Here is a 25,530-nt window from a genome sequence, read left to right on the forward strand (position 1 = left end):
AGATCCGTAGTCGATGAGTGGACTGGTGGAGTCGGGAGAGCCGGAGGCGGAGAGAAGAGGAGAGGAGTGGGAGAGAGTGACTGAGTGAGAGTCCATAGTCGATGAGTGGAGTCGGGACTCGGGAGTGGGGAGTTAGTTTGGGACTTCGGGTCGGCTACTGGCGGTCTGGGCTTCTATTGTGTGGAGACTCTGGACAAACCCCAATTTAAAAAAAAAAAAAAAAACATACATCTAATTTTTTTTTTTGGGCTTCAAAATCTTGGACGGGGTTGAGCGCATCCTAGTTTGTGATTGGATCCGCCAGTGCCAGCACCATAGAAAGATCCTAATGGATGTCCAATTATTAAAATTAAATTTAACAAGATTTAGCATCGCCCAATAGAATTTAAGCATTAAAACAAATGATGTCAACAATAAGCTAGTGACAATGTCAACATGAAGGTTGGATTCCTTGGACACTATAATTTTCTGTGAGCTTAAATTGTTTAAGCTTCCTCAAGTCATAAATCAACAATATAATGATTTTTTTTTTAAATAAAAAATAAACTGATAGATGTTGGAGTTGGTACTCAATTCTCATTGTCGGAGTTTCTCATTGTCTTTGTTTTTTTTTTTGTACGACTTTCTCGTTGTTCTCCTGAAGAAAATAAGAGAGGGGTAGAGAAACCATGGAAGAAGGGCAACTAACTCTATCAGGGTCAAAGGCCAACATCAATGGAGCTTCAGGTGATTGCGGTGACGTCATAAACCCAAGCGGGTCCTCCTCCTCAGCCACCCTTGTTGTGGTTCTAAGCACATTGGTGGCTCTCTCTGGTTCCTTCGGCTATGGCTGTGCTATAAGTCACTCTCATTCACATTGTAAACTTCCTTCTCTTCGTCCCTAAACCCTAAACATCTTTCTCATTTGGGATTTGTCTGGTTGACCAAATGTCTACCCTCTTTGCTAAATCAATGCCAAATCTTAAGATGGAAACAAAATAGTGAAAGATCAAAGTAAGAAAGATGCAAGAAGTGTGGATACTTGAAATACTGATTTGCTGCATCAAATTGTTACTATTGATTAGACGCCTCTTTGATAGTTTAACACCAAATTGATCATGTGTTAAGAAAAGAATACAGTGAAAAATCAAAGTAAGAAAGAAGGAAGATGTAAGAAGTGTTAATACCGATAACACTGATCGTTAATGTTTTATACCTCTATCTGCTTTGCTACATCAAGGTGTTACTATTGATTAAATACTCAAAAAATTAGGAGATAAAATAGTGGAGAAGACCCTTTTGTCCAAGCATTAGACTGAAGGTACACAATGACAATGTTGAAAGAAAAAGATATTTGGCTAGAATATTTTTCATTTTATTGATTATAGATATTATATACAGAATGGTATACTTGAACAACACGAAGTCTCGAACAGTTTAGGAGACTAAGTAAGGAAAGACATCCTATACAACCTATTACAATCAAAGCAGAATCCTATACAAGTCAAATCTGTTTGATATTCAATTAAGGTAGATATCCTTTCTAATACTCCCCCTCAAGTTGGAGAGTGTATGTTCATAACTCCCAACTTGCATAACAGTGACTCAAACTTTTCTTTTCCCAAAGCCTTAATAAACACATCTGCTAATTGTTGAGATGAAGTAACATGTCTAGTAACAACCTGACCTTGCAGAATTTTATCCCTAATAAAATGACAGTCCATTTCAATATGTCTGGTCCTTTCATGGAACATCGGATTTGCAGCAATATACAACGCCGCTTGATTATCACAATGCAAAACAGCAGGAACCGAAACAGGAAAATGTAAGTCTGCTAACAAATAATGCAACCATGTGAGTTCACAGCATGTACCTGCCATAGCCCTATATTCGGCTTCGGCACTCGACAATGAGACTGTTTTCTGTCTCTTCGTCCTCTATGAAATTAAAGAATCACGCAAGAACACACAATATCCCGTGGTCGAACGACGGGTAATCGGACAACCCACCCAATCTGAATCACAAAAGGCTCTCAATGTTAATGAGCTATTTGAGTGAAGAAGTAAACCTTGGCCTGGAGCAGTCTTTAAGTAACGCATCACCCTGAGTGCAGCCGCCATATGTTGCTGATGAGGTTCGTGCATAAATCGGCTTAGAACATGCACTGAATATGTAATGTCGGGTCTGGTGATGGTCAGATAAATTGATCGGCAAACTAGACGCCGATATGCTACTGGATCTTTAAGCTGCTCACCCTTATTTGAAAGCTTGCACTCCTCCATGGGAAATTCAACTGGTTTGGCTCCCAAGTAACCACTGTCCTTGATAATCTATAGTGCATACTTTCTTTGGGACAAGTAAATTCCCTTCTTTGAATGTGCTATCTCAATGCCCAAAAAAAACTTTAAATCACCAAGGTCTTTAATACGAAATTGAGCATGAAGGAACTGTTTGAGAGCATATATGGACTTCTTGTAATTGCCTGTAATGAGAATATCATCCACTTATATTAACAAAGTAGTAAGGGAATTGTAATGTGAATATCATCCACGTATATTAACAAAGCAGTAAGAGAATTACCATCTGTGAACAAAAATAAGGAATAATCTGCTTTGGATTGGGAAAAACCAGCACGAACTACTGCTTCTATAAATTTCAAAACCACTGCCTTGAGGTTTGTTTTAAGCCATAGAGGGACTTGTTGAGGCGGCACACAAGGTTCTCCCCCTGTTGCCGAAGTCCAAGAGGAGGAGTCATGTAAATTTCTTCAAGAAGGTCACCATTGAGGAAGGCATTGTTAACGTCTAGCTTATGCAAAGACCAACCTTGACTAGCTGTAATGGCAAGAAGGCATCTGACAGTAACCATTTTTACAGTGGGAGAAAAGGTATCGTGATAATCTAGGCCAGCAGTCTGAGTGAAGCCTTTGGCCACAGGGCATGCTTTATAGCGCTCAATCGATCCATCGGCATTGTACTTGATTCGATATACCCATCGACAATCAATAGGATGTTTCCCTGGAGGCAGAGGAGCAAGTGTCCAGGTGTTGTTATCAATAAGGGCCCTCATTTCCGAATCCATGGCCTGCTGCCATTTCGGATCAAGTACTGCCTCATCATAAGAAGAAGGCTCTGAAACTTGACTGAGATTAGTCAAATAAACCAAGTGTGCAGGAGAACATCGATGGTAAGATAAATAGTGATAGAGTGGGTATCGCGTACCTGGTAAGGGACTTGGCGAGGTCGATGAAGTGTGGTGTGGAGGCAGCATCACCTTCGAGCACACGTAGTCTTTAAGGCGGACATTGGGCTCTCGGGGACGCTGGGAACGACGGAGAGGCTGTATAGGAGCAGCGGGAACGATGCCCAAGCCAGGGGCATGATGGGAGGCATCGATTGGAAGAGATTCGATGGGAGGAGAGGACGGTGGTGGTGGAGAATCCGAGGTTGGGGCTGGATCGGACGGAGAAGAAGGGACAGGAACTGGTGCTGGATTGGTGTTGGAGGATGGCGGAGCGGAAGGTGATGTGACACCACCGGAATAGGATGGGTCACCGGCGGACGGCGGAGGTGGGGCCGAGGATAGAGAATTGGGGCTGGAAGAAGATGGAAACAGTGTTTGGGGAAGGCTGGTCGATGTGTTAGGTGCGAAAGGGTCAGATGAAGGAGACAGATCGGGTAGAAGAGGAATGGGAATGGATTGGGCCTGTGAAGTGGGCTCTGTGGGCTGGTAAGTATAGGAGGATGCTTTGGGTGAATGATGGAAAGTATCCTCTAGGAATATCACATCCCGATTTGTGAAGATTCGATATACCCATCGACAATCAACGTCATACAATTTATACTCCTTTTGTCCCATCGGATAACCAACGAAAATGCACTTATGGGCACGGGGAGAAAATTCAGAGGATGGGTTGACCGAAGTTGCATAAGCAACGCAGCCAAAAACTCTCATTCTTGAATAATCAGGAAGTTTGTTATAAAGCACTTCAAATGGAGTTTTCTATTGAAGCAATAAAGTGGGAATACGATTTATGTTATAAACGGCAGTGTGAACGCATTCTCCCCAGAAAGAAGGTGGAAGAGAAGATTGGAAAAGGAGAGCACGAGCTGTTTCAAGAATGTGTCGATGTTTCCTCTCGACAACACCATTTTGTTGAGGTATACACACACAAGAGTGTTGAAAAATGACTCCTTGGTCAAGAAAAAAATTTTGTAAGGAAAGAAATTCAGCTCCATTATCAGAGCGAAATTGTTGCAATTTGGTATCAAATTGAGTAGCAACGTAAGTGAAAAAATGACGGAGTAAATTTTGCGTCACACTCTTGTGACGCATCAAAAATATCCAAGTAAATTTGGAAAAATCATCAACAATAGTCAAGAAATAGTGGGCACCGGAATGAGAAGGAATTTTGTAAGGTCCCTAAATGTCACTATGAATAAGGGAAAAACACTTGCTTGTTGAGATAGAACTAGGAAAAAAAGATTGACTAGTTTGTTTCGTCAATGGACAAACGTCACATTTATGACTAGAATCAAAAACAAAATGAAGATTATTATTTGCTAAATATCGTAGACGAGTAAAAGAAGGATGTCCTAAGCGGCGATGCCAGAGACTGGATGAGATGGTCAAGTTGCAAGCAAAACGATGGGATGAAAGAATGAAAGCCAACGCTGCATCGGCCTCAGTTTCAAATTTTTCTAGAGGTTTGTTTCTCGTTGCACCTAACCACTGGATTATTGATAGTGGAGCAACCCATCACATAACTTCATCTTCTAAATCATTAATCAATGGTCCTTCTTTTACACCACAAGTCCTTCTGCCAAGTGGGGATAAAGCTAGTATCACCAAGACTGGATCAATTCGATTTACAGACTCATTCAAACTTAATGATGTTTTATATGTGCCAAGCTTTAAAGTTGATCTTTTATCTATTGATAAGACAATTGATGATCATGATAAAGTAATCTGGGGTTCACATCCAAAACCAATTGTCAATGGATAGAGTGGCCCAAACCCTTATAAACCCATAAGCAAGGTCCCATTTTTCCCATGTGGGATGTATATATTCTCAACACGCCCCCGCACGTATGGCGAAACCCATAGGCAAGGTCTCATTTTCCCATGTGGGATGTATATATTCTCAACACGCCACCACACGTGTGGCGAATTTTCAAGCCATACACGTGGACAATTTTTGGGTGACGTGGAGCCCGTGTGGCCATTAGGCATGCACACGTGGTAACCCGCTCTGATACCATGAAAGAAAAAGTTATTTGGCTGGAATATTTTTCATTTTATTGATTATCGATATTATATATAGAATGGTATACTTGAACAACATGAAGTCTCCAACAGTTTAGGATACTAAGTAAGGAAAGACATCCTATACAACCTATTACAATCAAAGCAGAATCCTATACAAATCAAATCTGTTTGATATTCAATTAAGGTAGATATCCTTTCTAATAAATGTTTTGTAGATGGGATAATATTCATCCTCTACTAAATCAGGAATTCTGGAAGCCTTGGACCTTACTGTTGCAGCAGTGATCGAGTACTAAAATTTTAATATTATTTTTCTTTTTCTCTCTTCAAATTTTGGTTGCTTGGCATTTGATAGACTCTATTCTGATCATTCAGTACTTAGTTTTTGGTTCAACAATGACGATTGGAGGAATAATTGGTGCACTAGTAAATGGGAAGATAACCGATCTCATTGGTCGTAGAGGCGTAAGTTTTTGCATTAGTCTTTATACCTGGGCTGCTGAAGATTCATAAATCGTAAAATCTGAAAGTTTCTTGCTCTTTTCCTTGAGTGTTTATCAAGCAGACAATGTGGCTGTCTGAAACATTCAATGCTGCAGGATGGCTTACCATAGCATTTGCACAGGTTTCTTCTCTTTCCCATCTCCAAATAGAACGATGTTCAAATTTATGTTGCAACCAAAATAGAAATGTTAATTTATGCTCACAGAAACAGCTTGGAATAGATTGATTTAGAAGTGATTTTCACAGATAAGCCTTGAGAATGAACTTAAACTTCTGAGTACATTGTAGACCTATATGGTCATTTTCCCACTAGTACTTGAAGATTCAAAAGAAATCTGCAATACGGTGTATTGGAAAATATTGTGGTAACAGTTTAAAATTTGTTGGCAAGTTCCAACATATACTAAGAACGTTGACATGTAGATTGTCAATGATTGCTACAAAACAAGTCAAGAACAAATATTTTCCTTCATTTTTTTTGGCTTCTTTTGGTTTTCTCTCATTTCTTGGTTCAATCAGTAGCTGAGTTAAATACTTGATGCAGAATGCTTGGTGGCTTGATTTAGGACTGTTGTCAGTGGGATTCGGTATTGGTCTAATTTGCCACGTGGTAATAAGAAATTTGCAACATATTCTACTTTCTAAGTTTTTTAATCATTGTATAATATCTATAGAACTCATAAACAATCAAAATCTTACTGATAATTAAACAGGTACCTGTATACATAGCAGAAATAACACCCAAGGATCTTAGAGGAAGATTTACTTCAGCTACTTAGGTATTATATATCTTAAGTACAATCATTGTAAATATGAGAAGATGTTGATGAACTAACAACTTATTATTCTCTGTGGACTTCCCATCCTACTTACCCTTTCTCAAATATCTTGCCTAAATTTCAAGTGAACAGTTGATGATTCGTTGCGGCGTAGCATTTGTGTTTTTCCTTGGAAATGTCATAACCTGGCGGACCTTGGCGGTTATCAGTAAATCATCAGTTAGTCCTCCCATGAATAAATTGATTCTTTGATTAAAATTTGAATTCAGTAGTTAACACTAGTTATGATGCGGGAAGCGTGAACACGATAGTAAGGGGCTCCGTCAAGCTTCGAAAGCCAAATGAGATAAGGTAGAATCCACTAGCAATTACGGACACAGCCATAAGAAACATAGAGAAACTTCTCTAATATTTGGTTTTTTTATTGATAACTTGAATAAAAATTACAATCGAAGAGGTGCCTTATATAGGGTACATAGAATAAACCTAATACAACTAGAAAACAAAAAAAACAATTTATTATAGACTAAAACTATGAAACCTAATTAAATAAAAATTGGAAATAAAATCCTAGATATTAAAGAATATTACGTAAACATATATTTGGAATCCCAACCAAGATTTCGCTCGAGAATCCCGATATATTCAAAAGAGTAATTTATGATTAATTCCATCATTAAGAAGCCTATTTGAATACCAATTTTCAATATTCAAATCATTCTTCTTAATGTAGAGACGCTTCTTTCTTTTCGAGATTCTTTGTTGAAATTGGCTGAAATCTCGTCCTACATCAGTCTCCTCCACTTGAAAAGAACTCGACCTCGAGTTCCTCTTGAATACAGCTCGATCATTAGTAGGAATAAAACATGATAAACCATCAACTTCAATATTCACAAAATTAAAAGGTATCACCATGAATCCAATACCGTAGACAAGTTTAGAATAAGAATCTTGAAACTTGAACTCCTCCACTTGAAAAGGAATGGGCAATGACTTCTGCTTGGGTTGATCTTGAACACAATTAGGCATACATGACATGGATATCAGTGTGATAAATGAATCAGCTTCCTTATCCTTAATGAGTTTCTCTTCAATCTTCAAAGTGGCTTCTTCATGTTCCTTTTCACACACCTCAGGATGGTCATTCTTGATGTTCTTCCTTCCAGGCTTGATTTTAATTTTGTGCGACTCCCACCTAAATAAATATATGTTGTCTTTGCAATAACCACCTTTGACGCTTTCATGCCATGGTCTTCCAAAAAGTACATCAGTCACTACACCAAAAAATGAAACACACAACGGGTAAAAATCATTATCTGATTTGGCTGATAACCGTTGTGCATCGGTGCGTTGTGTGATTAAAATTTGCACAACGGTGTTGCATCGTTGTATGATATACAAACACACGACATCTTTTTGTTATCACCGTTATGCCTTCTCTCGGCAGATGCCAGGCACAACTGCCGCACAGCATGGCAGGTGCATCCTTCATACAACAGAACTTGTTTACAAGCTGTTATTGGAAAGCCTAGTCAGACAACGTGTTCTATAATTTCTCCGTCGTCTGATATAGCATCACACTTCAGTTGTACACAATGGTTGTTGTGTGAATTGATTTTGGACAACATTGTTAAGTTCTTATTGTTGTGTGATTGTAAATCAGAAGACTTTTTTTAAAAAAAACCATTGTGTGATATGTAAAGAATGCATTGAGTGAATGACCCAATTTTTTGTATTCAGACAACGTTGGATTGCTACACTATAAAACTGTTGTACGATCATTTTCATTTGCTCTATTTTGTGCATATATAGCTCCATTGTACCTAATGAATAGTGATTAATTGGGAACAAAACTAATTGCAAACCATCAAATGAGTAACCTAACCCATACTATAAACTTCAAATGTAAAAAAGGAGCATTCCCCAATCATCCAAGCCAACATTAAAAGAAGAAAAGCATTCTATAATACATGCCCATCTACTTGGGACATCAAAAGTTGATACAAATACATATTGTTCCAAAACAAGATAGCATTCTAGTGCCATGCCATTAAAAATATCCATAAACCATCAAAAAATAATATGATTAATGAAAAAAACATGAGCAGCGGCTGCATGTGAATATTATATGCCAGCAGAAGCAGAAAATGGTGCGCCCATAGGATCAATATTTTCCCTCTCTTGTTTTTATTATAAAACAAGCTTCTTATAACTTCACAGGGATTAACATTCAAAAAGCATATCCTCCATGAACTTCCTGGAAGTAAAAACTTATTTCAGTAGATCCATATAGTCAAATAAGACAGTATTGAGAGAATGAATTTTCTGATATTTTATTACACCCATTCTGTGGTGTATATAAACAGGTTACAATCGTACTACAACGTACTACAACTATTGTATACTACTGTACTACACAACATATACAAGGTAAGTAATTACAACAATATATTCCCTTGTAATGTATTCCTAATAGGGAACAAAGACTCACACTAACACTCCCCCTCAAGTTGGCACATATACATCAACCATGCCCAACTTGCTTAGTCAGTCATAAAACGCCTTCCTGGAAACTCCTTTGGTAAGTACATCAGCAAGTTGCTCTTCAGTTGGAACAAAAGGAAAGCTAATAATTTTGGCATCTAGCTTATCCTTTATAAAGTGACGATCAACCTCCACATACTTAGTACGATCATGCTGTACTGGATTCTGTGATATGTCAATAACTGCCTTGTTGTCACAATACAACTGCATGGAATTTTTGAGTTTGAAACCCAGATCACGTAACAGATTTCTTAGCCATAACAATTCACACACTCCGTGAGCCATACCTCTATACTCAGCCTCAGCACTAGAACGTGCTACAACTTTCTGTTTCTTACTCTTCCATGTAACCAAATTACCTCCCACAAAGGTGAAGTAACCTGATGTCGACCTCCTGTCTGTGATATTTCTAGCCCAATCTGCATCTATGAAGCCACAAACCTCAAGAATGTTGCTGTGTTTAGAAAAAAGTACTCCCCTTCCTCGGGCTGACTTCAAGTACTTCAGAATTCGCATAACAGCATCCATGTGACTCTCACTCGGATTATGCATGAACTGACTCACCACACTCACTGCATATGCTACGTTTGGTTTAGTATGAGCCAAATAAATCAAGCGCCCAACTAACCTCTGATAGCGAGCTCGATAAGTAGGTACCTGATCTGGATACTCAGCTAAACAATGGTTCTGCTCAATACGAGTGTCAATAGGTCTGTAATCCAACAAACCTGTCTCTGTCAGCAAGTTAAGAACATACTTCCTCTGGCACAGATAGATTCCTTCTCTCCCCCTGGCTACCTCAATTCCTAAGAAGTACTTAAGCTCACCTAAGTCCTTCATCTCAAACTCAGAGGCTAGTTGTCTCTGTAGTCTATCCATCTCAACAGTATCATTACCAGTGATTACCATATCATCCACATAAATAATTAGAGTTGTTACCTTCCCTTGTTGATGCTTGAGAAACAAGGTGTGGTCTGAGTTGCTCTGCCTGTAACCAACCTTCCGTATGAATTGTGAAAATCTTCCAAACCAAGCATGAGGTGATTGTTTGAGACCATACAGAGATTTTCTCAATTTGCATACAAACTCACCAGGGGAAGCAGCTACATACCCTGGTGGAAGGCTCATGTACACTTCCTCGGCTAACTCTCCATGAAGAAATGCATTCTTGACATCAAACTGTCAGAATGGCCAGTTTAAACTAGCAGCAAACGAGAGTAGAACCCGAATAGTATTCATCTTGGCAATAGGAGCAAAAGTTTCATCATAGTCTATACCATACGTCTGAGTAAATCCCTTTGCTACAAGCTGTGCTTTATATCGATTCACTGATCCATCTGCATTATGCTTCACTGTAAACACCCAACGATAGCCTACAGCCTTCTTGCCTTTTGGTAGAGGTACAAGTTGCCAAGTATTGTTCTTCTGCAACGCCTCCATCTCTTCCTCCACTTTGAATCCCCCAACACATCATGCACTTTGTTAGGTACTGATACAGCAGATATTTGATTCACAAATGATTCATATGACTTAGACAACCTCTTAGTGGACATATAGTTGGCTACTGGGTATTTTGATTTGGCAGTAAGAGTAGGTTCATATCTTTTGGCTGATTGACCTCGAGTGGTCCTATGTGGTAACACATATTGTTCAACATTAGACTTACTACTACCAGTATCAATGGATGGACATACCTCAATTGGATGATCTTCAGTGCTAGGAAGCTGTGGGTCAGGGGTAGAAGCGATGGCAGGAGGGGCAGTTGTGTCTTCAACCTCATTCTGAGGGATAGAAACTGGTGCTTCTACTGCTGGAGGTGGCAAGCTAATAGTCTAAACCGGATCACTCAAAATACCTCCTGGCGGTGTTCCTTCTAATTCCTCCCCCTCTCCATGATATAGCTCTTCAAAATATGAACTCTCCCCCTGAAGAGTTGTATCAGAAGAGGAGAAATAACTCATGTCTTCAAAGAAAGTAACATCCATAGTGACATAATACCTTCTGGTTGGTGGATGATAGCACTTGTACCCCTTCTAATAGCCTCCGTAGCCAACAAACACACACTTAAAGGCCCGGGCATCCAACTTAGACCGCTGATTTTTGGGGACATGGACAAAAGAAACACAACCAAATACATGAGCGGGAAGATTATGAAATGATGGTAAGGAGACATGAGAGGCGAGAACCTCAAATGGAATTTTGCCCTGAAGGACACTGGATAGAAGACGATTGATAAGATGAGAGGAAGCATGTATAGCATCGCCCCAAAGATACTTAGGCATATGAGTACTAAAAAGAAGGGCACAAGCCATATCAAGTAAATGTCGGTTTTTCCGTTCGGACACTCCATTCTGTTCTGGTGTTTGTGGACATACTCTCTCCCCCCCCCCCCCCCCCCAATTGTCAGAATGAAGGACTTTAATGGTGCTATGATATTGTGTTTGAACAAGATTATGAAATGTTTGAAAAGCAGGAAAGACTTCATCTTTGGTTTTAAGAAGAGTAACCCATGACAATCTCATACAATCATCAATAAACAACACAAAGTATCGCATACCCGACACAGTAGGCTCTCTAGAAGGTCCCCAAACATCAGAATGAATCAACTCAAAAGGAATAACACTTTTATTAGAAACACTAGGAGAATAAGTAGCACGATGACTCTTGGCCAAAACACATGTTTCACAACATAAAACTGACTCATCCACACCAATAAACAGAGTAGGCATGGTTTTTTTCATAAGACTAAAAGATGGATGCCCTAAACGGCGATGCCACAACCAAATTTCACTTAGCTTATCAGAACTCGAAGTCAAAGAGGCTCGGGACTGTACCCCTGGTTTCTCTCCTGCGTATGTCTGATCTAGATGGAACAACCTGCCCCTCAGATAACCTCGACCGACTATCTCCCTGGTGAGAAGATCCTGAAAAATCACATACCACTATGCCAAAATCCTTATCACACTACACTTTTTAGACAACGAAAAAAAATTTCCGTCGTGTGATCACTGAAACTGCTTCACACAACAGGTTTAATGAGATTTAGTTGTATGAATCAATTTTTTTTGGGTCCAAGATAATTGTACAACAGTTATAAGGATTTGTCTGTTGTCTGAATGAAAAAAAAATTTCCCCCTCACCTTGCTCAAATGTGGGTCGAAATTTTGACTCACCTTGCACAACAGTGCAGTTGTATATGTTGTATGAGAGTAAGTTGCAAAATAACATACAACACATTTTTTGTTTCCGTTGTGCAAGGTTGGAAGAAAATCAGATGTACTTCAAAATGAGAGTGATTAGCCCCAAAAAGGCCAATTTTTGGGTAAAATGCGGGTAAATGATTAGAAGCTCCTACAACGGAATGACTTATTTTTGTTGTGTGAATGTGCGATGGTAATCCTAGGCGGGAAAAATAAGTTTGTGATTTGAACTAGGCGGGAGATTTGCTTGTTGGATCCCTATGTTGAAGTTTCAATGTATACTATCAGACAACCAAAATTAATTTATGTGTTGTCTGAATTGGTTATATAAATCAAAAACTAAACTTAAATGCACACTGTCTGCCGCTCGGACAAACTTAATAGCATATTGTCTCCCACGTACTTAGCCATTTTCAACACTTGGGTAGCTGGTCTTCGAGAAAAACAGCAAAACTCATCTTCTTCTAGCATCTGAAAGTAGAACCCTTCTTCTTCTCTTAGAGAATCGAACCCATCTTCTTCTCGAAACTTTTCAGCCAAAAAGAACTTCCACAATTCCCCTCTTTCTCATTTCATTCCGCTCTCTGCGATTCTTTGACTCATAAACCCTAAGCCCTCTTTTCTTCGATTTCCGATTTTTGAATTTCAAGAGGCATGTAATTCTCCTCTCTCCGCTATTTAGACTTGAGATTAGGGTTCTTAATACTGAAAAAAGGAGGTTCTTCGATCTGCTGGTTCACTGGGAAGAAGAAGCTCATCAAGGAATGTGAAGGTTGGGTCTTCGAAACCTCTAATAGATCTCACGAGTCACTGGCCGGGGCATCCAAGAAATTCAACGAGATCAAGACGACGGCGCTCAATTTGGGAAAAGAAGGAGCGAAATGACACCGTAAGGTTCTCCACTCAATTTACCTTTCAATTCTCTGTCTTCATATTCAATTTCAGTTACGATTTTTCCTTCAGTTTCTCCAGCGATGGACATAAGCCTAACGGAGGGGCCAATATTGAAGATCACAGGGAGGACTAGTTTAGAAGGGCTCTGTCGTTTGCCTCACCCAATTCACCTGCCACCACTATCCAAACCTGCTGGTATATACTAGCTCTCTTCCTTCCTTTTCGAAATTTGATGCTTTTTTGGTCAAGTTTTAATTGATGTGGGCTTCGTTTTGGAGTTTGTGTTATAATTAATGGAATTGACAGGAAATGATACTGAAGCTGTGTTTTAGTTAATTTAGAATTCTGGATTCTAGTTCTTTTCATTGCAGATAGTTGATTAGGTTGGCAGCAATTTAGCCCAAAGGCAGTTTATTAACACTTTTGTGGCTTTCTTTGTCTGTTTTGTTTTATTTTTTTTTTGTTCTTTTCTCTTTTCTCAAGACTCTTTCATATTCAAGCTATTCAGTAAAATAATTTCTTAAGTTTTTCCTAATGCTATACCTTTCATTTTCGTAGCTGCTACACATTGGCAAGTTGTATTCACATATAAGTGCTTCTAAGCAAGGACCTTTTTTTTATGTACTTTTAATTGCCATTTAGAGCATGGAAAATCTGATCAGTTTGTCAAGGTCAGCCTCAGATGAAAGAAACGAGGTTATTGTGAAGTTCAATGATAAGGTCAGTAACACTTCCAACCATTTAGGTGCCTAAATAGGATTGTATTAGCTTTGATGCTTTCTGAATTATAATAATTTGTTAATATGCATCAATGAAGAAACATATGTTATTGAAAAAATGTATCCAGGACATATGTTATTTTAAAAATGTATGCTAAATTTGTTTCCAATCGTTGTTAAATGGATTCTGCTATAACTTGAGCTGTCTTTGTTTTTGTCTTGGAAAGAGTTTGAAAATATCATAGCAAGTATTTTTAGGGTGCTTGTTTGACCTCTGTAAATTTCTTGAATTTATGTTAGGCACCAATATGCAAATAAAGGAATTTTGGAGCACCAACATTGACCTTCATCTCCACCACAGGTAAAAATTGTGGCTTTATAATTGATTGGGTATGAGTCAGTTTTCCTTTTGTTTATCTCATCTTAGGGAACCTAATTAATGAGCACCAGAGCTTAAACAAATAAGTAGTTGTATATGTTGGGTGTTGTTATTCTAGTGTTGGCTTTTGTATTCACACTTTCATAAAGTTTCTGGAACCAAAACTGTGGAATTTATCTATGCAGATACTATGACTTGATTAATCCTATAATGTGCAACTCCCCTGTCCAAAATAGAAGCTGACAGCTAAAATACAAGCAAGGGATAACACAGAGGTATTTAGTGAGCCAATTAGCTTTCTGTTATTACAAATGATTAGTATTGGAAATTTGGGATTACTGAGTAGATTTAGATTTTACTTTAGTTTTAATCTCTTGATACCTACAAGCCTCATGAATTCTTGGTTTCATTTTGATAGGGCAATCGAGCTGTTGTAGAAATCCAATTTGCAGATTATATTTTTCCTGCTTTTGATCAGTCAGGAATCACTTCCTAAGTTCCTATACTAGGTTTTATCATATACACTCACATTGATGACTAATTGAGGGACTCAAACTTTGCAGATTGTCAATGAAGCTACAAAATTCAGGTACCCAAGTGGAAACCAATTTAACTGTGGAGGTGAAAACTTCACTTGTTTCATTGCTTTGAAGCTTACTTACGCCAGTCCTCTTGTTATTGTTCATGATCAGTTCCTTGTATAACTTCTTAGGCTTAACCATAACAGTGCCCTAGGGTGTTATAGGCCATGGTGGACATAACCACTCACAATCTCCTGAAGCTTTTTTCTGTCATGCTTTTGGTATCAAAGTAAGTCTCATCCTAATTGAGATATTTTGCATGATATTTGGGGTTTGAGTGAGTGATAAATGCATTTTCCCACAAGTAAACAGCTCAACTAATTGAAATCATGGGATTTTACATTTCAACAGTAACATCTTACAAGTATCCAGCTGCACAAATGGTATTGTTGTTATTGCTTTTTTTTTTTTGGTATGAGATTGGAAACTTGGTTTCTATTATTCAATAGACTAGATTACATTCCAAGCCAAATCTAAATAGCAATGCCTAAGTACTTGAGTGTAGCAAACTATTAATTACATTTTTCAGAAACTTTCATAAGAGCAACAATTTTCTAGTATATATCTTGTTTCGCATCTACTTTAACTTATCAATTCAGGTATGCTGTCAAGGCATGACTATATTGTTATGTTGCTCATGGACAGTGTGGCACTGTGGCTTTTGATGTAGGAGTACTGTATACAGCTTCTTGAAACAAGTTGATGTGGTGGCAGAAGCAGGAAAAAAAAAAAAAAAAGAGCAGCAAGAGCAAGCATTAGTCGTGGCCAAAGTGGACAAGCAATCATAAATAGTCCAATAAACACTAATCCATTTCTAGCACACTAATGTTTTTGTCCCTGATGCAATGTTAGACAATAAATTGTCACCGATTCATGATTTTGTGGAACAATGACTAATACGAGTTGTATCTTGGTGGTTCCAATGTATTTTTAAATTTTAAAATATGGGTTGGAGTATTATCTTCATTTGATTGTTTGCATCAAATTTTATTTCCATTTGATCACTACTGTTCATTAGGTAAAATGGATGTTTAAATGATCATACAACAGATTTCTCGTATATCAGACAATGGTTTTTTCAAAAAATAAGTCTTCTACTTTACTCTCACACAACAAGAAACGCTAGAACTCCGTTGTCTGACAAGTCTTAACAAACAACGGATTTAAACAAGTTATGTTGTCTGAAGGTAGCATCTCAAGTGCCGCGCAGGGCTGCACCTGGCATCTGTCGAGCTAACACACAACAGTTATAACACATAACCGTTGCCTGTGTGTTTCTCAGACAACTGTGTTCCACCGTTGTTTGAATTTTCAACAGACAACGGCTCGCTCTACAACGGTGGCACTCCAAATCACACAACAGTTTTCTTCTGTCGTCTGATAAGGTTTTGGCATAGTGTACATAGGATAAAAGGTTACAGAGCATTTAGACTTAGTGTTCAATTGTGGGACAGATATCAAGTGATGAGATAAGTCAGGCACATATAACACATTATGAAGTTCTAAAGTGGGGGTAATACGCACTGACCCTGAGCCTAACACAGGAAAAGCCTCACCGTTGGCATTGGTTATATAGGACACTGGTGGGGAAGATAATTTAGTAAAATATGATTTGTCATAAGTCATATGATCGGAGGCACCAGAATCAATAATCCATGTATCAGAACCAACAAACTTAGAAACCTTTAAAGCCATACCAATTTTACCTCGACCAGCTATAGAGGCTGTAGAAGTAGTTCCACCGGTTGTATGATGATCTTGGCCAGCCACTCCATAGAAATCTGGTTCTTGAACCAATTGAACAGCAGCTGCTTTTGCCTTAGGACTATAACCTTGCTTTTTAGGTTTGAGGTGTGGATTCAGTTTCCAGCAAGTCTCTCGAATATGCCCAACATCGGTGCAATAAGAACACTAAGGACGAGGACGATTAGCATAGTCAGGCGGAGGTCCTTGCTGATGAAATGGGACTGATCTCTGCTGCTGAAGAAAAGGTGTTGGTGCCTGAATAGCTAGGCTGGATACTTCAACTTGTGCCTGTTTGAGACTTTCTTGCTGAGGCTCATCCTTACGAATGTATGTAAAAGCTGTGGTCAAGTAAGGACGATCTGGAATTCTAAGCAATTCTTCTTTGGCACTGTTATGCATGTTTGGTATCAAGTCCTCGCAAGAATGCATGAACCCGCTCAAGTTCCTTTTCTTTCTAGTACCATGCAATATCCTCCTGGTTCTTGATCTTACAAGGACGCTTCTGATCAATTTCAGCCCATACATTCTTCAGCTTGGTAAAAAAACACTAACACTGGTTGCTCGTTCTGTTGTATTCCTGCAGCTTTGCACATTGAACCTGTATAAAATCAGACTCATTTGTATAGTGATCTCCTAATGTCTTCCATATCGCCTCAGCAGTTTCACATTCCTCTACCATCTGTAGCACATCATCAGTCATTGCTCGAAATAGAATCGACATTACAAACCCATCATCATCTTCCCACTTAGCATAGGCCTCCTTATCATCTTCACTAGGAGCCTTGATTGTACCAGTCACATGCCCCATTTTGTGTATCCTAGAGAGATAAACAGACATAATCTTCTTCCATGTTCGGAAATTGGTACCAGTGAGTTTGGTACCCCCAAAAGAACCACCTTTTGAGCTCTTGACAGAGACTTCAACCCTCTGGACCTCATTGGTCTTAGAACTTTGACTTTCACTGTCATCACCACCCATTGCAATAATACAATAGAAAAATATACGAATCTCAAAGTACACAGCGGTAATAAACAAATAATAACAGTTGATTTTTTTTTTTTTTGGGAACCTGACTCAGTTTGACCGAGTGAGCGGGTTGACTGAGTTTGACCGAGTGAGAGGGTTGGAAAGGACGCCGACTGAAGCAGGTGACTGGAGAAGAGAGGACACTGATTGGCGACGCCGATCGGAACGGAGGGGGCCGGCAGTCTGGGCGACCGTTGGCTAGACCGCAACAGGACTGGGCTGCGACTGGACTGCAACAGGACTGGGCTGTGACGATTTGGACTGATAAGCCAATCGAAGGTTAGCGCCAGCGAAGACAAAACCGATCTGGACTGACTGAAGATGAGACACGACTGGTCTGAAGAAGCAACCGGATTTGACCCGGCTCGATGGACGCACGGGCTGGTGCTGGTATGGAAGTCTGGAACAGAGGACGAGTCCGATCTTGGGATAGATGAATGACGACGTTGTTTGGAGTGAAACAGACAGACAAGAAGCCGATCTAGAAAGATAAAGGCTGCCGTCAGTTGGAGAAAAAACCCTAACAAACGGGGTTCTAAAAAGGATATTCCTCTAATTAAGAGAAAAATAAAGGAAAAACAAAGAGACAAAGTCCTTTTTTAGATCTTTGCTCTGATATCAAGTCAAATAAGACAGTATTGAGAGAATGAATTTTCTGATATTTTATTACACCCATTCTGTGGTGTATATAAATAGGTTACAATCGTACTACAACTATTGTGTACTACTGTACTACAACATATACAAGGTAAGTAATTACAACAATATATTCCCTTGTAATCTATTCCTAATAGGGAACAAAGACTCACACTAACACATATAACATTGAAAGTCCAAATAGAACAGCTACTACCTCGGCTAAATGCTGCAAAAACACTAGACTGCACAAGAGCAAACACAATGTCATGTGTTGCTACAATTTCAATAATTTTTGACCTCTTTTGCAAAAAAGGCAAAACCATGGCACATGTAGTCTATATCTATCAGAGTTTACAACGATTTTTATGACTAATGAAGCTTAAGTGCATTAAGATTTTCAGCAAAGATTTTTAAAAGAACCGAATACAAGTTCCAAACTTCAATCTTCAATCTTCAGTCACAAAATCCTACTTTTAGCCAAAAAAATAAAATAAAAACAGAGAAGTTTTACCATGCGGTCAGCCAAAGTATCATAGATTTTCAAGGTCTTGATCTCCAAATTGAATGAACTTTAGGTATGAAAAGGTAATGTCAATACAGTCCAAACTATTGCAAGAGTAAGTAAAACTCATTAAAACTTTAAAAAACTGAATGTAGGAACTAACCTAGCATGGTCAGACAATGAACAGTAGCAATGGTGGTTGTTATGTGGTTTTTTTTTTTCAAAAAATTTAACTTTTTTAATGTCACAACATATCTCTTGAACCATTATCTCACTCTGCTCAACCTTCGTTTCGATTTCTGGATCATCGAGTTCCGGCCTCAGAGGATCACAAAAGAAATAAATAAACAAAGTAAAAGAGCCACAACATATCACAACAAAAACAAATTAGCCATATATAGCAAAAACAATACTAATGGACAGAGTTCATTAACAGGCCTCCATGGCTTGCGTACCGGCAGTAAGAGAAAAAGGGGGGGAAAAAAAAGAGGAAAAGCTATCGAGATCATGTACTATTACCTGCTCCTTATCTTATGGATTAAGGTCGCTTGCTGTACTGCTTGAACTCTATGTGACAATGGTTTACCTGGCGAATGAAGTCCCACAACAATTACTAAAATCTGACCACCGACCTCTTCCAACCAATTACTGAAATCGCAAACTCCACAACAAACAATATCCCTGATCACTTCAAAAGAACTTTTCTTTTTAGGAGGCACAAATGTATCTACTAAAATGTAATTTAAATTCCAATATTACAATGGTAGAAACCTATGAAACTTGACAAAATTACCTAAACGAACAAAAGACTACCAAGGAAAATAATACCAACTCCATTAGTTCCTAAGATCAATCAGAAATCTATCACCCAAGACCGAATTTTCATCAGAGGAAGATCTGAAGCAAGAAGAAGTGATTCTAGGATATGTGTCTCCTCATGGATCTCAGAAAAATTCACAGGCAGAAAAAATAAAAGCTCTCAAAAATCCCAACAGGTCTCTGTTTGTCCTTTTTTCCAGAAGGACTCCCAAAACCCACATTCAATAGTAACTCTTTCCTTCACACATTTTGCTAATCCACCGACCAGAGTGTAAAAAAGAACTAAATCTATGACGTATAATGGATAATACAGGAAAAACCAGACAAACCTCCACACTAAGCAAGGTACATTAAAGACAAAAACATAAAAAACCAATCATTGACATCCAAAATCAGAGAAATAAGCATACCCAGATCACCATTTTGAACTAGAACCAAGACAGAGTGGAAGATCTACAGAAAAGAGCAAAACTTTGATATGGGTTCAGTGGCAGAACAAGACGACGAGTGAGATTGCGAAGAGAGGACGAAGAGCCGTGAAAACCCCAAATCAAGTAGCTGTGAAACCCCCAAATCGAGTAGCCCACATATCCCCAAATCGACGTTGTAAACCCAGAGATCGAAGAACCCTAATCTTCAACGAATCGAAGAACCTCCTCCTCCTTCCCAATACACAGAACCCTATTTCTTCACAAATGGAATTGAGTGATGGCTGAGTCGAGATAATACCCTAATCTCGGCAGTCATGTATGTAGGCTAAGGTCATGATGTAGATGGAGGAAGGGATTATGGAGACAATAGGGAGAGAAGAGCGATCTAGGAAGAGAGACAGTAAAACACGAGAGGAGATGGTGTTTTGAGGAGACAAGGTTTTGAGGAGAGATGCTCGAAGAAAAGGCTATTTGTTATTTTGTTGAAGTGTTATTTTGTGCAAGTGGGGAGATAGTAGTTGTCAAGGGTGCAGAGGTTTGGTTCTTTTTATTTTGTATTCATGAATCAGACAACACATAAATGAAATTATGTTGTCTGACTATATACACTTTAAATTTGAGCTGAGGGGGCAACGAGGAAAAGTTCCCGCCTATATGGAATCATAATATCAATTTTGGTGCTAAGGATAGGTATCTCTCATTCAGACAACACAATTAAGTATTTACGTTGTGGGAGTACATATGTGTAACCTACATTTCGATGAAAGTTTGTTCGTTTTGGGGGAATGAACGACATTTTGGATGCATCGAAATCTTGCCAATATATATCTTCCTCACTTGGACAACGCAAAGAAAAAAACTGTTGTAGGACATTTTGCAAGGTACACTCATACAATGGATATAACTATACTGTTGTACTATATAGTACAAAATGAGTGCATGTGAGTCGAAATTTGGAGCCAAATTTGAGTCCATCTAGGAGGGAAATCTGCCACAATTTTTTTATTTATTCACACAACAGATTATTCTTGTAAACGTTGTGCAATGGCCTTCTAGATAAAAACTTCAGAATTTTAACCACCTTATACAACGTAAGTTTAGTAAACATGTTGTCTGGTTCACTTTTCTTCATCACACAACACTTTTTTTTTTTTGTTGTGCAAAAAGTGTTATGTGTTAATGTTTTTGGTGTAGTGAGTGTCGTCTATGTCAATCACATGACAAGTAATCTCTTCTTTATAAAATTTTCTCATAGAGACAGGAACTTTACAAACCTCTGTTACTTGTGCATATTCATCATTTCCAAATGGAATCCAGTATGAATCCCTCAGCTTCACTGTCGGTAATTGAAAATAATCCACAACTTTGTTTGCTACAAAGTTCTCTCATAGACCACTGTCAATTATTACAGAGTCTTTGATGATACATGTAGTTCGAAAGTCGTCATAATCTGGCGTTGTGAATATCCAACGTTCCATGTTTCTTCTTTTTTTTCTCTTTTTTTTTTTGGTTTGATGAGGTTGTCCTAGGGCAAATCCCTTGGCATGTTCCTCTTCAACGAAACTTTCTTTGATAGATACTCTACGACCAGCGTCGTTGAGGTTGGTGGTAGTAAACTTCTCCCTTGGATCGTCGTCTGCTAAGGAGAGGGGGATACCCACTCTAATAGCAAATGATGCAAGAAGCGTGAACACGATAGTAAGGGGCTCCGTCAAGCGTCAAAAGCAATATGAGATAAGATAGAATCCACTAGCAATTACGGACACAGCCGTAAGAAACATAGAGAAACTTCTCTAATATTTGGTTTTTTTTATTGATAATTTGAATAAAAATTGCAATCGAAGAGGTGCCTAATATAGGGCACATAGAATAAACCTAATACAACTAGAAAACAAAAGGAATAATTTATTATAGACTAAAACTAGGAAACCTAATTAAATAAAAATTGGAAATAAAATCCAAGATATTAAAAAATATTACGCAAACATATATTTGGAATCCCAACCAAGATTTCGCTCGAGAATCCCAATATATCCAAAAGAGTAATTTATAATTAATTCCATCATTAAGAAGCCTATTTGAATACCAATTTTCAATATTCAAATCATTCTTCTTAATGTAGAGACACTTCTTTCTTTTCGAGATTCTTTGTTGAAATTAGCTGAAATCTCGTCCTACATCAAGTTATCTTTGTACTTAGGTGCTATTCCATCTCTTGTACACATTATAGGCCGATTTTTTATTCCAGAGTCTCCAAGGTGGCTGGTGAGTCAAATTTTAATTTGAATAGCTGGTGAATTTTCAACTACAATGTTCAGGTAGATTGATACTGTACTTCTCTGCAGGCCAAAATTGGTAGGCACAAGGACTTTGAAGCAGCTCTTCGGCGTCTGAGAGGAAAGCATGCCGACATATCTCAAGAAGCAGCTGAAATCATGGTAACCTTCCCTCATTCTGACTTCGGCTTATTGTGAAAAATCTACTGTTTTGGTAGTCATGAAATAAGAGGAGGCTCTTACATTCTTGCAGGATTATACAGAAATGTTTCAGCACCACTCGGAAAAAGTCCTAGACTTGTTCCAAAAGAGATATGCTTACTCACTCATAGTAAGCTGCCTCAAGGAATATAAATATACTAGTGTTTCAATCTCTCTTTTCATGATCTCAATGCGTGAATGTGCTTAGGTTGGAGTTGGGCTCATGTCACTGGAACAACTTGGGGGTTCCTATGCAATAACATTTTACGCAAGTTCTATATTTGTAGATGCAGGTAAATCAAAAGCTCTCTAAGTTTGGTTCATAATCTTACACTCGATCAAATGTAATGTAACAGAATATCATATCCCTTTTCGATTCTTTCAGGTTTTCCAAGTGACATTGGAACTATATCATCGTCTCTCATTGAGGTAAACATACCACTCTGAATGAACAGATATCGAGTTGTGATTGATGCAATCATATCTTAAATATAAGGATGTTTTCTTTCACAGATACCTGGTGTTGCACTGAGTGTGCTCTTAACAGACAAAGCTGGAAGACGACCACTTCTAATGGTGAGAAGGGAAAATGTATCTCAACTCTATTGTCTTGAATATCATTAAGTTCAAAGAAACGTGCACAAAAGTTTGCAGGTTTCTGCAGGCGGATTGTGCCTGTGTAACTTCCTTGTGGGCTTGGCATTCTGCTTTCAGGAATTTCACCCGTTGCTATATATTGATGTCTGTGTTGTTGTTTGCTTCACATACAACTGATCATACTTTGAGCTTCGCAGGACCTCAACTTGTGGAAGGAGGTCACTCCCATTTTGGTGTACATTAGCTTGTTGGTAAGTATATTCCAACCAAATGACAAGCATTCCCCTTCTCTTTTCGATAGCGTCTTGCAGCCTAAAACCATTTCCAAAGTGGACAAAGAGCAGATCTTCAACTTTGCCTGAGGGTTACCAATTGCACTCTATGACAGACTGCTTTCTCCCTCAGGCTCAATGTGTATCAAACACAACAGGGATGTCAGGATTACCCTGGGTTATTATATCAGAGGTGGGTATCACTATTGTTCGCGAGCTTCGTGCGGTTCCACTGATTCTTCCTTAAGTTAACAGATCAAGAAAAAAAAGTTTCATAACAAAGTTGGAAATAATTTATTTTTCAGATATACCCCATAAACGTTAAAGGTTCAGCTGGAAGCCTCTCGAGTTTGGTAAAATGGTCTTGTGCTTGGATAGTAACATACACCTTCAATTTCATGATGGACTGGAGCTCGGCAGGTATATCAATTTTGTTCTTTATGTCTTCTCTCTCTTACACGGTTACACCTGGTGTATATATACTTACTATACTGATAGTAATTGGTGTCGGACCTATACTGCTCCAGGAACATTCTTCATCTTCTCAGCCATTTGCGGCATAACACTTCTGTTTGTAGCAAAGCTGGTGCCGGAGACTAAGGGGCGAACCCTAGAGGAAATACAAGCATCAATTGCCCATTTCCACTGACTGTAAGATGAACCATGTCTATTCTACGCTGCCAAGGAAGATCAAGTTTATTCAATCCAAAGGCTGGCTCTTATTTCACTTTTAGTTACGGAGTTACCCGACTGGCAAGTGGCAACCATTCAGTCTCTTATTTCCATTTTAGTTCTTTAGTTATTTCCAAAACATGACTTTTGTCTCATTTTAATTTTTTTATTTACTTTAAACTTTCTTAATTTTTGCAAAGTTTGAATCCTAAAAAGATACAAAAATTGTAATTAATGGAATTTTAATTAATGAAATTATAAATTCCTACAGGTTTTCCAATTTTTTCATCCAAACACACCGTAAGGGTCTTCAAGATGTAGAAGATATGTGAAGTTGTGTTCAAGGGCGTGTATAGCTCTTGACAGAGAGTGGTCACAAGAAATAGACTACAATTCCAAGGGTCTTCGCGTCTAGTAGCAAGGGGAGTTGTGTTCAAGAGTGAGAATAACTCTTGGGTTAAAGCGATCTTCTAAGTTGAGAGAGGGTTTACAAGTTGTATCTAATTTGATGCAAATGGCTTGGTTTGGGTATAAACTTGAGCGGTGTAATCTTGTACTTGTGTAATTCTCTCATAGTGAGGATGAAGCTCTCCGAAAATGTAGGCATGAATTTGGTGGAACCTTATTAAATTTTATTGTCTTCTTGGCTTGGTTATTTCTTTTGTTCATCTCTTATCAGAGACGTGTCATCCGAGATGGAGTCACGCGAATGGTCAAGGTAGTAGCCCAAAGGTGCAATAGGTGGAGTCAGCTCAAGAAAATCCCTAGCATGTGGAGAGAGTTGGAGACTCAAGGAAATCCCCATATCGATGGTGTACTCGATAGGTGAAGTGGCTTGTGAGCTAGGGGGAGCAAGGTGGACTCCAGAAACAATCTCAATAAAAAATAAAATTTAATAACTGTTGAAGGAATATCGATTTAGTGTGCCTTATCAAACTAGGAGTAGCAATAGGAGAGAAGGTTCTAGATTTCCCAATCCTACACGGATTGGTATTCCTTGTAACATTAGAACTAGCACTTTGTAATCCCTATATATAGGGCTCCTATTCTCAATAATAAGAACACATCTCTCTCATCAATCTCTCTCAAATACATTATACTTAAACACGTTATCAGCACGACTCTAACCACAAAACAGAAAACCAAAACTCATTCACAAATCAGCCCCTAGCCCGAGCTAGCCGAGCCTTCGCTGCAGCCCGAGCGCCCGTGCGCTTGCAACCTTGCACAGCAGCCCCTGCTGCCCCCTCCCTGCAGCCCTGCGTTCCAGCCTGCTGCCACCGAAGCATCCCTGCTGCGCAAACAAGCCAACGCACACCCACTGCATCTTTTTCCCGTTCCTGTGCACATCCGTCTTCTTGCAAGCCTCGAAACGTCTAGTTCGGAAGCTCAGATCGAAAAACTTTCTTCATCAAAGTTGTTCGTCTCTGTCTCTTCCATCTAAGCTCCGAATTTCAGCCTTATCGGAGTCATATTGAGATCTGTACACCAATCGAGGTAC

At 38.8% G+C, this 25,530-nt stretch overlaps 1 protein-coding gene across 1 annotated transcript; it reads left to right on the forward strand.

Moving 5' to 3' along the window:
* Positions 1 to 668: 668 nt before the first annotated feature.
* On the forward strand, positions 669 to 24,006 carry LOC112200179 (sugar transporter ERD6-like 5). The gene is given in 18 exon segments (XM_040518754.1): positions 669 to 842; positions 5,472 to 5,528; positions 5,623 to 5,712; positions 5,813 to 5,872; positions 6,296 to 6,361; positions 6,465 to 6,530; positions 6,663 to 6,738; positions 22,212 to 22,276; positions 22,357 to 22,449; positions 22,541 to 22,618; positions 22,697 to 22,781; positions 22,874 to 22,917; positions 23,002 to 23,064; positions 23,143 to 23,201; positions 23,279 to 23,336; positions 23,491 to 23,550; positions 23,663 to 23,777; positions 23,885 to 24,006. Coding segments are annotated over 18 exon segments (1,431 nt in total).
* Positions 24,007 to 25,530: the final 1,524 nt, after the last annotated feature.

Source organism: Rosa chinensis, chromosome 4 (genome assembly GCF_002994745.2).
Source record: "Rosa chinensis cultivar Old Blush chromosome 4, RchiOBHm-V2, whole genome shotgun sequence".
In the NCBI taxonomy this organism is placed as follows: Eukaryota; Viridiplantae; Streptophyta; class Magnoliopsida; order Rosales; family Rosaceae; genus Rosa; species Rosa chinensis.